At 42.5% G+C, this 15152-nt stretch overlaps 1 protein-coding gene across 2 annotated transcripts in view; it reads left to right on the top strand.

The window, feature by feature from the left end:
* Positions 1 to 14652, top strand: part of lamb2 (laminin, beta 2 (laminin S)) — a 45006-nt gene extending 30354 nt beyond the window's left edge. For both annotated transcript variants that reach the window (XM_035643852.2, XM_035643853.2), the window contains 22 exons: positions 360 to 495; positions 595 to 753; positions 1276 to 1403; positions 1494 to 1626; positions 1720 to 1912; positions 2856 to 2999; positions 3465 to 3696; positions 4565 to 4734; positions 6843 to 7067; positions 7164 to 7381; positions 7522 to 7618; positions 8320 to 8501; positions 8598 to 8788; positions 9132 to 9316; positions 9568 to 9809; positions 10109 to 10312; positions 10562 to 10706; positions 10807 to 11014; positions 11143 to 11284; positions 12082 to 12258; positions 12457 to 12616; positions 12807 to 14652. In XM_035643852.2, coding sequence (XP_035499745.1) covers positions 360 to 495; positions 595 to 753; positions 1276 to 1403; positions 1494 to 1626; positions 1720 to 1912; positions 2856 to 2999; positions 3465 to 3696; positions 4565 to 4734; positions 6843 to 7067; positions 7164 to 7381; positions 7522 to 7618; positions 8320 to 8501; positions 8598 to 8788; positions 9132 to 9316; positions 9568 to 9809; positions 10109 to 10312; positions 10562 to 10706; positions 10807 to 11014; positions 11143 to 11284; positions 12082 to 12258; positions 12457 to 12616; positions 12807 to 12943 — 3808 coding nt within the window. In that variant the 3' untranslated portion in view covers positions 12944 to 14652. The remainder of the gene's footprint in view (positions 1 to 359; positions 496 to 594; positions 754 to 1275; positions 1404 to 1493; positions 1627 to 1719; positions 1913 to 2855; positions 3000 to 3464; positions 3697 to 4564; positions 4735 to 6842; positions 7068 to 7163; positions 7382 to 7521; positions 7619 to 8319; positions 8502 to 8597; positions 8789 to 9131; positions 9317 to 9567; positions 9810 to 10108; positions 10313 to 10561; positions 10707 to 10806; positions 11015 to 11142; positions 11285 to 12081; positions 12259 to 12456; positions 12617 to 12806) is intronic.
* The last annotated feature ends 500 nt before the right edge of the window (positions 14653 to 15152 follow it).

Genomic DNA, 15152 nt, shown 5'->3' with positions numbered 1-15152 from the left:
CCACAACCAGATGGACACTGTTGGATGGTTTGCAATGAAAATGTGGCACACGCATTCAAGTTCTCCTTAAGATGAATTGTAATAACTTTGGTCATCCCTCAACTGCTCCATCAAATGCCATCAGTTCAAAAGCTTAACTTTTTGAATACTTTAGTTCCTGTCGAGATGATCAAATGCTAGAAAGCTAACATGCTTAACAGTGATGACGAACCTGGTAAACATATAGTTGCTAAACATCAGTATGTTGGTCTCTGTCACAGAGCTGAATGGCATGGCTAATGTTTACATTGCCGATTGAAGGTGAAGCATCTATTATAACTGTTGCAATGAAATAACAAAATGATTTGTCTTCTGTGTAGCTGCTCCATTGAGAACGGTCAGTGTCGCTGCCGCAGTCACATGACTGGGCGCCAGTGTATACAGGTGGAGTCCGGGTATTTCTTCATGGCTCTGGATAACTTCCTTTATGAGGCCGAGTTGGCCAAGATGGGACAGGTGAGCTAACCTGTGATCTCTATCGGCACACATATTTCTAGGGATTCTATGGCTTTAGAATGGCAATATAATTTCAGAGATATATGTATATATTCTTAGGGCTGTATGCTGGAGACAAAGGAGCACCAGCCAGGTCGCCCTGCCACCTGGACTGGCATTGGGTTTGCCCGGGCACCAGAGGGTGGCACCCTGGAGTTCCTCATCAGTAACATCCCCTACTCCATGGAATATGACTTGCTCATTCGCTACGAATCACAGGTCTGTGGTTTTGTACATGTGCATTTAGTATCTCTGCTGGTAGTAGACAACTCAGATCAAAATCAACGATCAAAAGCGCTTAGTGGATTGCCCCATAAATCCACAACTCCTACACTTAAAATATATGCACTTTGTTAACTTGTGATTTAGAGGTCCTAGCAGGCAGATTTGGTTACCTTTGAGGAAAGGCTTTCTGTTTCCTCGTGCTTCTTTACTTTATACTAAGCTAACGACCTCCTGGCTGACAGACAGACATGAGAGGGGTATGACAAGGGTATAGAATTTAAGAGCACTTAAATTAAGCCTTTCCTGTACTTACAAAGCTCCAGTCTATCCATGTAAAGGAACATGCTTGTGTTGCATGTTTTAGCCATTTACCTTTTCCAAAGCATTTTTGGTTGATTTCCTGTCTTTCAGTCCAGACGGTTATTACTTTGTTACTGATCTGTTCCCCATTTTCATGCTTATACTTCAGAGTTCTCCTGGGTGCATATTAACCATACAACGATGATTTTTCTCTAGATGCCGAGGGACTGGGAGGAGGTGCAAATAACAGTAATCCGTCCGGGACCAATTCCTACCAGCAGCCCCTGCGGAAACACCATCCCAGATGATGACAGGCTCACGGCCTCCCTGCCGGCTGGAGCCAGGTAAGTGACTCAAACACCCACGAATACCCACTCAAGCATAACACATAATCGCTGACTCTGAACTGTGTGCTGACTCTGTTTCCCCCCTAGGTTTGTGGTCCCTCCTCAGTCTGTGTGTCTGGAGAAAGGTGTGACTTACACCCTCCGCTTTGAGTTCAGACGCTATCAAGATGCCAACAGTATCCTCAATGGAGCGGCCGATGCTGTGGTCCTTGTGGACTCGGTGAGATTATGTTTTTTTTTCCGATAAGCACCTGACTCATAGCTAAATTGCTTTCTTTCCACACTCAAACATCTTCCTTCTCATCGTGACCAGATCGCCCTGCTGCCTCGCCACTCCTCCATGGAGATGTTCAACGCGGGGGATTCAGCCTCGAACAGCAGGAAGCAGACCTTTGAGCGCTACCGCTGCCACGAGGGAGCGAAGAGTGTGACACATCCGCTTATGAGTGACACCTGTGCCAAGCTAATCACCAGCATGTCGGCCATCATAAATGATGGGGCTCTGCGTGAGTGAAAAAATTGCTTATTAAAAATTATTTTAACAATTTTAACAAAACAGGAGGCCATGGGGTGACATGACCCTGTGTTTGACCTCCCTAGAAGCTTGAAGTTAACATTATTCATTACATTTTTGACATGGGATATATTTATCATCTTTGCCAAGGTGATTATATTTTTGCTCCAGTCCATTTGTGGTTTGTTGGTTGGTTGGTTTGTCAGCAGGATTATACAAAAACTACTAAACTAATTTCTATGAAACTTAATTTAGTAGTGGGACATGGGCCAAGAAAGAACCCCGTTACATTTTGGCGGACATTCAAACAAACGGGATCCAGAAAGTTTTTTTTAACTTTCTGTAACATTGCGAATTTTAGTTTTCCCAGAGATTTTCACAGATTTCAAAGGGAATAATTCATGGATCTCGTTGTATGCAATTTTTTGCGGCCTGATTGAATTAAGGGGACTGTTGGGTCTCGGCGGATTTAGGTTCTCTACTGAGTGACATTGTATTTGTTGAAGATACCTTCATATTTTCTTCAACTTATTTTTCACATGATGTGTATTTGTTCACCAATGCTTTTCTCCTCAAGACAGATATTGTATATTTGGCACTATATATGTTTTGTAACGGCCTGCAAAGACTGTTACCTAGCTGGGGTGCTTAGCCCCTTCAGCACTCTGTAGGTCTGTCCATGTCATGATTTGAATCACAGAGTAATTCAAAGAGTGCTGTGGTTACAGGCGTGCACATTTTAAGTTTTGTATCGTATATGATCGTTTGGACCCATGAGAGGGGAAACTGCTCAGCTCTTGCAACACCTGGTCCCAACTGTCAGTAAAATGAGCAATTAGACATATAGATATGTTTAGTCATCAGCCTGTAATAGTTCCTTCCATGGTCAATGGTCATGATGTTCCTGACGACTGTGGTTCTCTGTCCCTGTCCAGCTTGTAATTGCGACCTCCAGGGGTCCGTCAGCTCTATGTGTGATGTCCGCGGGGGCCAGTGTCGCTGCAGGCCGAATGTGATCGGTCGACGTTGTGACCAGTGTGCACCAGGAACTTATGGATTCGGACCCTCAGGGTGCATAGGTGAGAAACGCTTTCACTTCAGATCCAGACATGATTCAGCAGGATACTGTGTGATGTAACATATTCCATATTTGTACATCTTTATTACCTTATAAAGCAGTGTCAATGGAACTTAAATCAAATCTCTTGAAGCATAAACACTACAGACAATATTGTTGCTGAGTTTTATTCCTACATTTCAGTCTATCATTATGTCTTTTAATTGTATCGACAAAGTAATGCAACTTACATCAATCTGCCACAACATCAAAAACATTTACTGTTGAGCCTGATTGTTGTAGACTTGTGCATGCTGCTGGCACCCTCTACAGCTGTCAAGGCTTAACTGCAAATCCAAAATGATTATTAATGATTTATTTTTCATCCCTCTTTTCTTCTTTTCCCTTGGATTCCTTCTCCTCTCATCTTCACTTTACTTCCTTGTATCTTCCTCTCCTCCTTCCCGTGCTCTCCGTCTCTGTCCAGCCTGTGGTTGCAGCTTGGAAGGCTCCGTGACTCGACTCTGTGACAAGTTCAGTGGTCAGTGCCAGTGCCGGCCTGGAGCGTTTGGTCAGCACTGCGACGGGTGCCAGGCGGGTCACTGGGGTTTCCCCAGCTGCCGACCATGCCAGTGTAATGGACACGCAGATCAGTGCGACCAGAGGAGTGGAGCCTGCATCAGCTGCAGGGGCAACACCGGAGGAGACAAGTGTGACAGGTGATGCTTCAGAATGAGGCTGATCGAGCTGCATGGGATCAGGTTCTGGTTATGGCTTGATATGGGGAATGTTTAATGTTTTATGTATGTCAGTTCTGTGACAAACATCACAGACATAAGACAAGATAAAGGGGGAAAAAAAGAGTATATATAACATTGTATAACACAATATATTTGTTATGCATAGAAGTAGAGCATCATGACAGAGACTGTTGACCCTCTGCTACATAACAGATTTTTTTATTTCTGTAGATGTTATTAGTTATAGAAAAATATAATTTTTTTCAACAATATTAAGGAAAATCTTATTCCTTTGATAAAAGTTACACTTGTTTTTAAAAAAGTGACTCTGAATATGTCAAATCATTTGGTAAACTACTCCAGATTTTGGACCCTGCACAATGAAACAATAAGGATTTAAATCCAAAAGAACCATATGTTTGTTTTTTTGTCTGGTATTACACCTTTACATGTCTCTAGTACACTCAAACACCTGTAAACACTCTGCTTCCCGGACATTTAGGCATTCATACAAATTACCTGCCACTGAATTATGAATGTATATTAAATTAGGATGAAGACAGGAGTGTGAAATTGCTTCATCAAAAAGTACATTTCATTGAAAAACAAATGTCTTTTGCCTTACTATTGGCTTGGTCCCTTGAAGTCACTGTTAATACACTTATGATCATTTAACATGATCCTTATACTTCATAAACCCCAGTCATATTTGCAGTTCACACCTATTTTGCCAGGTACAAAAATTCACACTTGTTTTGAGAAGTAATATTTTTTTGTGTCTCGACTTGTTGCCCATTCAAGCTCATTGGTGTCACCTTTAATTGTGCTGTTTAATTCATCTCTGCAGGTGTGCCAGTGGTTACTATGGTAACCCAGTTCTGGGCAAACCATCTAGTGGTCAGTGTCGTCCGTGCCCCTGTCCGGATGGGCCCAACAGTGGACGCCACTTTGCTGCATCTTGTTACCAGGACAACCGTAACAGACAAATAATCTGCAACTGTAACCAGGGCTACACAGGTGAACTTCACTAGATTCCTGTTTATCTCCTCCTTTCCATCCTGCTCCTTCAATGCTTGCTCCCCCCATCTTTCTCCTATTCAGCATCAACAAGAGATACTGATGAAATTGTCGGTTTGTCAAGATGTCTCTGTGTGTGTGTGTGTGTATGTGTGTGTGTGTGTGTGTGTGTGTGTGTGGGGTGTGAATTATGTTGGCCCTCTTACACATCTGAGCCGATGAAATGGTAATGCCGCATTATAGAGTGTCTCTTGGTGATGCACTTTGTGTCAGAGTTTTAAAACATGAACACAAAACTTCATCTGAGTGAAAAGAGACAACCAATGACGCTCCTTCCTCCTCCGGAGCAGTTCTGAAAAATATTAGTGTCCACCTTACGGGACAAGCCAAAGGATGTGACTCAAATAAGGTAAGACTGATGTTTGTCAGCGGGCTCTGGTGACTGGTAACCTGTGTTATTTGTTATGTCCCTCCCTCCTCTGTATTACTGGCACAGGGATTGTTAAACGCTCCGGGGTGACCATTTTTAAGCGTGAGTAATGATGGTTGACCCACCCCCTGCCCATCATCCCTTCCCCTCCACTTTATCCTCCTCCATTTTTGCTCCGAACCTTCACTTTAACAGTCAGACCCATGCATGGCCTCAGCCCCCCTTCCAGTAATGCTGTGCCACAGCGCACTCCTGCCCCTGTGTGAGACCTGGCTCAAAGAATAATGTCAAACTCTTACAAAATGCTTCTCTGTGACTCTCTGTTGTCTGTATGGCACTAAAGGGGCAAATTATTAAGAAGATATTACAAGTGGTTTTTACAAAACATGATTTGAACCAGGTCTGTTTAAATGTCCCTAATACAAGGACCTGACCCAGATGAATTATTTTTTTTAGTGACTGTCACATTTATTTTTTTTTAAAAAAGAAGGATTTTCCGTTAAAAATAAAATAAATGAGGTTTAGAGGTGTTCATTTGATTCTCAGTCTGGGTCAGCTTCTGTTTCCTCTGTTTGGACTAGAGCTTCAACTGCTCATCTTCATTTGTGAGGAAATAATGTTGGGGTGTGGTTGAGAGGTCAGAGCAGCGACAAGAAAAAAATGCTTGCATAGTTAGAGCCACACAGCCACAACACGCACACCAGTCTGACTTTTCAGATAAGGCACAATGTTCCCCTTCTCCCCCTCCCACCACTGCTCTCCATTCAACTTTCTCCTTTTTCTGTCTCTCTCATTTATCTTCTTTGCCAGTAAAGCTCAACTCTTTATCTTCCCCCACCTTCTCATTCTTTCTTTCTCTAATTTCCTCCCGTGCTTCTGTTCCTGCCGGAGTCAAACATGCCTTGTATTTCTTTGTCGAAGTCCAACTTTATGGTACAGCGAAAGAGATATAACAGCGAGGGAAAAGAGTCTAACTAAATAAATGGATTAATGGAAATGGAATCCAGAACTCTGTCTGACTATTGCTGTAGCTGTATAGTACACAGGATGAGCCACACACAATACACAGCAGGGGGTGCGATAGTATTGTGTGACCCAGGATATGTCCAGAAAGGTCACATTGGTCTCTTTGGAGGTTCTTGATTCAGACATCATGTCAGAAATTTGGAATTTACATGATCTGCTGACTAATATAACAGTCTGCTATATAATTAGATATAAAAATCTATGTTGTATATAATGAAGGTGTGATGGCAAATACAGTTAACTAATGAGAACTGACTTACCAAACCTCATTGAGTGATAAGTAACATAATTGATTCTAGCAACATGCTGTATTATTATAATATTGCTCATACTTTGCAGAGAGGGCTAAGCCAAGTCCTAGTTAAACTTTTTTTTGGGGGGGGGGGGGACATGATCATTTCACATTGTGGTCCAAGTCGAGGACCTGGAGGGTCACCAGTTTTATCACTGGTTAATTCTACTGCTGTAGATTCACATGGTTCCTGCTTCTTTCTGTTTCATACACTTCACCTCTTTATTGTAAAATCGCTTTGGACAAAAGCGTCTGCTAAATGAATGTAACAAAAGCTATAAGCATAACTCTGCATAACCACCACTCTGTTCTCGCTGTAACTTTTATTCTCTTTTCCGTTTGCTTTCTATCTCAACGTAGGTGCTCGCTGTGATGAATGCGCCCCAGGTTACTACGGTAACCCCTCTCAGCCCGGCGGGCACTGCCAGTCGTGCCAGTGCAACAACAACATAGACATGTCAGACACGGATGCCTGTGACGGGCAGACGGGAGAGTGCAGGAAATGCCTCTACAACACCGAGGGCCCCAGCTGTGGCATCTGCAAGAGCGGCTATTTCGGCGACGCTTCCCGTCGCAACTGCAGGAGTGAGTGACAAAGTCTACAAAATGATAAAGCATAAAGCATGTTAATGTTGTTTCCTAAAAGAAGTAACATGATGATAATATCTATTTTCACTTCAGAGTGCACTTGTAACTTCCTGGGCACCGAGCGCAGCCAGTGTATGGAGCGTGAAGACTGTGTGTGCCAGCGCGCCACTGGCCAGTGCCAGTGTTTAGCAAACGTCGTAGGTCTGACATGTGACCACTGTGCCCCCAACCACTGGAACCTGGCCAGCGGGAGAGGCTGCGAAACCTGCGGCTGCGACCCCAACAACTCTGTCACCTCCTCGTGTAATGAGGTGTGAAACCCTGGGACGTGAACACGCATCATATTGTGAATATGTTCAGATCCTCACGAACACAAACAGAACTGATGTGGCACACTTGTTATTTTTTACTTTTTTACTTACATACATATTTTTTACTTTGTATTTTGCAGTTTACCGGTCAATGTCAATGTCGTGACGGCTTTGGAGGGAAGACCTGCACAGACTGTCAGGAGAACTACTGGGGAGACCCCAGGACACAGTGCAGAGGTTAGGAAATACTTGTGTAGAAGTTGTTAAAAAAAGAATTAAAAGACCACACAAGGTACTATTCAAACTGCTGTGGCTGCTCAGGCGGAGAGACGGGTGCAGACAGCTCATCTCAGGAAACTTAACACCTAGTTAACCCAGTCCACCTAATTACAAAATGTAGAGCTCTTTGGGGTTTTGTGTGTCAGCATTATGTGGAGATCTTTGGACCAAAGGCAACAAAACTAAAATCAAAGTCCCAGAGACGGGTAGAGATTAGAATTCATGACAACACTTCCAGTTCCAGTGCAGGACCTAACAATTATAAGAAACTATATTCATTAAAACTCACAATTGTCTTGATGTGCATTTTGTGCCTCTTAAATTGTGTTTAAAATTTGAATGTGCAGCACAATATCTTTTGCATTATAACGACATGAATTTTAAGAAATATTCAATTAGAATTTATAATGTGTATTTGTGTATGTGAATGTAAAATTTAGACTTCCATGCTTAAAACAACAACAACTGCAATGTGAAATCTGAGGTTTTTTGTTAAACTGACAGCAACTATAGCTAAAATGGCCTTATAATTATTAAACATGCCCTTTGTGCTTTTTTTTGCAAGAGGTTTAAACCATTTTTTTTCATTATGAACAAGGTCCTCTTGTTCTGTATTCATTGTTCATGCCCTCCTTTCTTTCTTTTTTTGCCCCCTCCAGCGTGTGACTGTGACTGGCGTGGCATTGACACCTCTCAGTGCAACCGCGTGACTGGCCACTGTGTTTGCCAGCAGGGCGTGTCAGGTGTGCGCTGTGATCAGTGTGCCAGAGGCTTCTCGGGCCAGTTCCCCAACTGTCAACCCTGTCACCAATGCTTCGGGGACTGGGATCGCATTGTGCAGGTTCAGTTACAATGCTAATCCTCATTTAGTAGAACATGTGGAAAAACGGAATAACTGATTGTTGAAGAGTGAACCGAAATTTTGTCTCATTACCAGGACCTGGCAGTGCGCACCAAGGCTCTGGCAGAGCGTGCTCATGAGATTCAGACCACTGGGCTCACTGGCGCCTATGAGAAGGCCTTCAGAGACCTAGAGGAGAAACTGGCACAGGCTCAGGGAATTGTTAACGCACGCAATGCCACCGCTGCAGCCGTCGCTACCCTAATGGAGCTTATCGAAGATCTTAGGTGCAGCTCTTACATTCCACTGCATTTTAACAGTTTTCCTATGTAAACATATTATTGTTCCGTTACTCAGAGCAGACTAACCACTATTAACATAATGAGTCCTGATTTAGGATTTTTCTTTTTTAATAGTCAAGTCAAAGTCAAGAATAGTCTCCTCATCCCCAAAAGCAAATTCATTCAATTTGTCCAAGAAAGTGCTGGCTGCTTTTTTTAAGCTCATATTTTATGATTTGAGCTTTTTATCTGTCTTTTTATATTGATGCTTTGACCTTGTAGCATTTTCTGAGATTTGCATCAGGATTATCATATACATCTCCCAACAACTGCTTGTCTTGTCCCATAGAGCACAGATCGGTGAGACCACTGACACCCTGAACCGTCTGGAGGGGGATCTAACCAACGTGCAGGACAGCAACTCTGAGGCAAGCAAGGAGCTGAGTTCTCTAGAGCGAGAGGCTAAAGAACTAAACCTGACTTCAGAGCAGCTGCACCACCAACTGGATGTCCTTAAAAACTCCAACTTCCTTGGTGAGCAAAGAGGGAGAATGGCGTCTCCATAAACTGTCCTTATTTAAGTTTCCTTTAATTTACAGTAGACCTTTTCATTATTATCCCCACTCAATTGCAGGATTATTTTCCCTAACTTTTTCTAACTTGACTTCAACCCTAACTTGAGTCAAGAATCCATAGTCCCCAAATATCCTTAAACATACTACAACCTCACTGTGATTCAGTGCGGTAAGTGAAACTGTACTCGACCGTCTCCCCCTCTCCTCTAGGTGCGTATGACAGCATCCGCAGCTCCTACAACAAGTCTCGTGATGCTGAGCGGCGAGCCAATGAATCCACCACCACCAAGCCCAGCACAGTCAGTCAATCTGCGGACACCCGCCGCCGCACAGAGCGCCTTATCTCTGCCAAGAAGGATGACTTCAACCGCAAAAATGCAGCTAACAAGCGTGCGCTGGGAGACCTCAGCACCAGAGCGCAGGGACTGGACATGAAGAAAATCAATGAGAAGGTTTGAGCTCATTCCTTATTCTTTGTAGCAGCTGTTAGCAGTAATAACATTTGATGGGATCCAGGTGGACTGCCAAACAAAAGCAAAGATGAGATGAAGATCAAGATATATTTCATGGTAATTCAGACTGAAGTAAATACAGCAGCAGTTAACCTGAGAGAAAACAGTTTGAGGTTTTCTTTTCCAATGTTGTTCCTTTTTTGTGTCAATAAATGAGAATTCAATCGAAAACCTACATACACCCTATAATGCTGATAATATCCAACAAATACAAGCACGTGTATACCTGTTTCCAACAGGTGTGTGGTGCCCCGGGTGATGCTCCCTGTGGGGAAAGCCCATGTGGGGGTGCAGGTTGCCGTGACGACGAAGGAAACCGTCACTGTGGAGGCTTGAACTGTAACGGTGCTGTAGCAGTAGCTGACAATGCACTGGAGAGAGCCAAACACGCAGAGAAGGAGCTGAACAAAGCTATGGGAGAGGTGGAGGGACTCTTCACCAAGGTGTGTACTATAGACATGTACAATTTAAATCGACACAAACATTCATACACCTATGATACATCATTGGAGACAATCAGGGCTCAGTATCTCGCCCAGGGACGCCAAGGGAGTAGTATGGCATTCAACCACCAACCTTCTGGTTAGTGGATGACCCTGCTCTGCCACTTGAGAACAGATGTATAGTGAAGAGGTTATACTGTACCTGTTAGCATCATGTGTCGTCTATAAGCATATCTGCTTTTCAATCAGGTGGCAGAGGCCAAGACCAAGGCAGAGGAAGCCAAGGGTAAAGCACAAGCAGCTTTGGACAAAGCAACAGCCACCAAAAACAAAGTGGAGCGCTCCAACAATGACCTGAGAGACCTCATTAAACAGATCCGAGAATTCCTCACTCGTGAGATTAAATTCCACTTTTCTCCAACAACATTTTACCACACAATCTAGCCTCCTATGCCAACCCTGTCATTTCTTCTTGATCTCCGTCTTTTGCTCAGAGGAGGGAGCCGATCCGGACAGTATTGAGGCAGTGGCGAACCACGTTTTGGAGCTTTCCATCCCTGCATCGCCCCTCCAGATCAGACATCTTGCTGATGAAATCAAGGATCGGGTTCGCAGCCTTTCCAATGTGGATGCCATCCTGTCACAAACACAGGATGATGTCCGCAAGGCAGAGCAACTGTTGCTGGACGCCAAAAGGGCAAGGTATTTAAAGCAGAGTCAGAGTTAATATACATGTATTGGCATTGGATAATTTGTATTAGCAAAGAGCATTTCATGTTCATTCACCTTCCCTAAAATCTGTCTGTCACCATCACTATTTTGTTGTTAAGGCATCGTTCCGAGGGGGTAAAAAACACTGCAGAGACAGTAAAACAGGCCTTGGTGGGTGCTAAGACTGCCCAGACCTCAGCAGAGAAGACCATAGCAAGAGCAAAAGCTGACATTGACACGACTGAGGCCCGACTGGCACAGGTAATTACGTTATATTACGCTTTTGTCCAAAGCGACTTACAATAAGTGCATTCAAACATGAAGGTATTACCCAAAAAGGGTAATATCTTAAAAGTGTAGCTTTCAAATATTCCTTTTTTTCTGTTTTAATTATTCATGGACTAAGGAGCAGTCTGAACACGTGAGTTTTTCAGTCCGTGCCGGAAAGTTTATATGGTTTCTGCTGTCCTGATGTCAATGCAAACAGACAGGGTTTAGTTAAGCGGCGGCTGCCCACCCCTCGCAATGAGGGAGTAGTGAGCTATTTGGGTGTAGGAGAGCGGAGTGGACGGGCTGGGGTGTAAGGTTTGACCATGTTCTGGATGTAGGAAGGGCCTGAGCCATTCGCAGCACGGTAGGCGAGTACCAGTGCCTTGAATCGGATTGGAGCCACCACCGGTGGCAGGGTGTGAAGGAGCGGTGTAGTAATACACAAGAACCTACAGTCAGTTTGGATTTTTATTGAACCATAGTACAAATACCCATATCTAGATAAAGATAGATTAATGGAATCATTATTGAGTGATAACACAATGTTTCCATGAATCTATCTTTATTATTTTCAGTTTGAGCTTTAAAAATGGAAATGCCTGAAGTTTGGGGAAACTTGTTCCTATGTGAAGCACTTTGTGTTACATTCTGTTTGTGTGAAAAGTGCTAAATAAATAAATATATAAATTGATTGGTTGATATGAAGGTTTTTGGAAGTAACACCATGCGACGACAACACAAAACATGCAATCATATTGTTTCACATTGCCTCTGTATGCTCTCCTTAGATTGAGTCAGAGACTTCCAACGGTGAGAAGGACCTCAATGATGCCATGAACCGTTTGGGCACCCTTGGACAGGAGATCAATGCCCTCAAGACCAAACGTGCCAACAACAGCATGGCAGCAGCCCGAGCCGAAGAGACAGCCACCATGGCCCGAGACAAGGCAAACGAAGCCAAGCAGGTGTGTGTGTGTGTGTGTGTGTGTGTGTGTGTGTGTGTGTGTGTGTGTGTGTGTGTGTGTGTGTGTGTGTGTGTGTGTGTGTGTGTGTGTGTGTGTGTGGGAGTGTGTGTGTGTGTGTGTGTGTGTGTGTGTGTGTGTGTCTCATTAAAAGCGTGAACAGCTATTATAGAAAACGCTTCCTCCTGTCTTGATGCCCAGATTCTGGATGGCCAGCTGACAGACAAATACCACGAGGTGCAGCAGCGGGTTCACACAAAGGCCAAGGCAGTGCAGGATGCCAAGAAAAGAGCTGAGAGCCTCAGAGATGAAGCAAAGGAACTCCTGACAGATGCCCAGAACAAGCTGCAGAGACTAGCAGGTGCCTAATAACATCTTTGTGTTCGTTAATTTGTCTATGTGGACGTAGGTATACATTAACATAGTTAATAGGAAGGAACAGTTGCTGTAATACATAGTACAAGGACTGTTACAGATTTAAGCTAATTTGGGCCATCTGGAAGAATAACTGAGCTAATGCATGACTGTGTAACATTCCTTGTTTGTCACAGAGCTGGAAAAGAACTATGAGGAGAACCAGAGGAGGTTGGAGGGGAAAGCACGTCAGCTGGACGGCTTGGAGGACAAGATGAAAGCCATCCTCAATGACATCAACAAACAGATCCAGATCTACAACACGTGCCAGTAACTCACAGCTCCGTGCTCTTTTGGAACTGGTTCATCATCACGTCATTTTGTCATTTCCTTACAATCCAGTAAGCCATCATCAGACTTTGAGGAAATGAATTAAAGAAGAAAGGTGTGGTGGCTCATCACTCAGTTAATTTTGAATACTATCTTCTTTTTGAAAAACATTGCCACGCAATGAACGTACATAACTGAACATGTAAATGTTGTCTTGAGCTCACATGCTTTATTTAAATTCAAATATGTGCACATTATCTTTGGTCGTCATTTTTTAAATAATCAGCAAATGTATGTGTTTAAAATTGGTTTTGAATATTAAAATGAAAAATATATATATTCTAGAAAAGTCAATAATTCACAGATTTGGAATTGAAAACATAATGGTTTGCAAATACTGTAAGCTGTAGTTTAAGTGTTTGTTTGTTTGTTTTTCTTACTTAGAATGACAGCTGCATAATCAGCATGTCATCATCGTTTTCTCCAACTTTTTATATGAATTCGGTTACTCCTGGAAGAATATTCTGAGCTGTGCTCCAAGAAGACTTCATTTAAATTGCATTAGACAGTGTCTTCTTGCAACAGGAAACGATGTTTTTTGGGTGCATGGTGACAAAATCAGAGTGAAGATCAGTTCAAATTAAAAATCAATGAAAAGTATTTTTTATAAAGACAAAGTGTAAGAACAGGAACATAGTCCCTGTTGGGATTTAAAGGGGCCATGTGTACGTTTTTGCTATTGCTACCTAGCCAATGTTAGCATTAACAACTGTTTAATTACCAGAAATATTGCAAGCTCAGCATCAGACTTCATTCCTATACTCGTGAACAGCTGTTTCCAGTAGTGTTGTTTTGCTTCTATATTACTTCTCTGCTTCTACAAAAGTAAACATGCTAACCAACCAGGCCCCTGCCCTGCTGGCGACAAGAAAATGTACATTTTGCATCTTTAAGGGCATGAATTTAAGAGATGAGAAAGGTTGTTACATTAATTGGGATTTTAAATTTAGGGTTTTCAAATAAAAATCACACCTTCTGTGGTGCTTTAAAATCACATCTGCTTTTAAACAAATACATATAAAGGAAGTAAACGGTATGATTTCGCCATTTATTTTTAAAATGAACTGTTCGACATGCTAAGCCAATAAATATGAACTTGTCTACAAACCACCTCATCATGCAGTAGGAGGAGGATGACTACAGTGGTACTGCAGCACAACTGGGGATGTAGTGTCAGAACTGTTGAAGACATACATGAACAATAAGTGTAAGTGGAATCTGGTGTATTTTTCTCAAGTGGATTTAGGTTTGATTTAGCATATTGGTTCCACTCTCAAACTTGTCCATATATTAAATTGGAGCCGGGAGATGGTATTTTTAGCTTAGCATAACGGTTATGCTAGGGGTTGACATAACCGCCAGTCACAACTGGATGTTTGTTTATCATATAGACTGATGGAATTTTTATATACAGATGGAATATGTACAAGCTGCGCTAATGTTGAATTCTATAGTATATACAGTGTTTAATTGTGCCTTCGCCATTTGGCTCATGTACTGTTTGCATGACAATGTGTACGTTTTTCAGGAAATGTAAACAAAAGGAAAAACCACTTTATTTTGATAACTAATTGCCAAAGCAAAATTACCAAAAGAGGCTTGTGTAAAAGTTGTATCAAATAAAGGGCAAAAGGCCAAAAAAATACAAATTAATAAGCCTCCATGTTTTCCTACTGTACCTATTTCTGAACTTGATGTCTTGTGTGGCCTGAAGGTATATGCATTAAGCCTACCCCAGGGTCCACAAGGTTATAAGATGTATTTTAATGTTAGGCTGCTACTGAGTGCTGTCATAACACCTTGATGATGAAGACAAAATTCAGCAATATCTGATCGCTGTGAATCGCAATAGTGAGAGCAGAATAACAGGAAAGAGCAAAGCCTACACAGACCAGAGAGGACTTTTACTTGTACTATTCTAGTCTAGTTTTCATTTTTCTTCTGTCCCTTCCCTGCATATTCACTGACTAACTCCTCTTCCCAATAATTGGATTCACTTTTTCCCCTGATTTAAATGAGTAAACATGAAGGAAGCCAGGGATTAATATGAAGTGAAATATTTGAAAAGTTATTGTCAAAGTAATCACTCATATACAGTAGAGCATGACCGATATATCGGTTGGCCAATGATATTGGCCGATATGAACCTTCCA

The sequence above is a fragment of the Scophthalmus maximus genome, chromosome 3 (assembly GCF_022379125.1).
Source record: "Scophthalmus maximus strain ysfricsl-2021 chromosome 3, ASM2237912v1, whole genome shotgun sequence".
NCBI classification, from domain to species: Eukaryota; Metazoa; Chordata; class Actinopteri; order Pleuronectiformes; family Scophthalmidae; genus Scophthalmus; species Scophthalmus maximus.
This window is presented reverse-complemented; position numbering and strand designations above follow the sequence as displayed.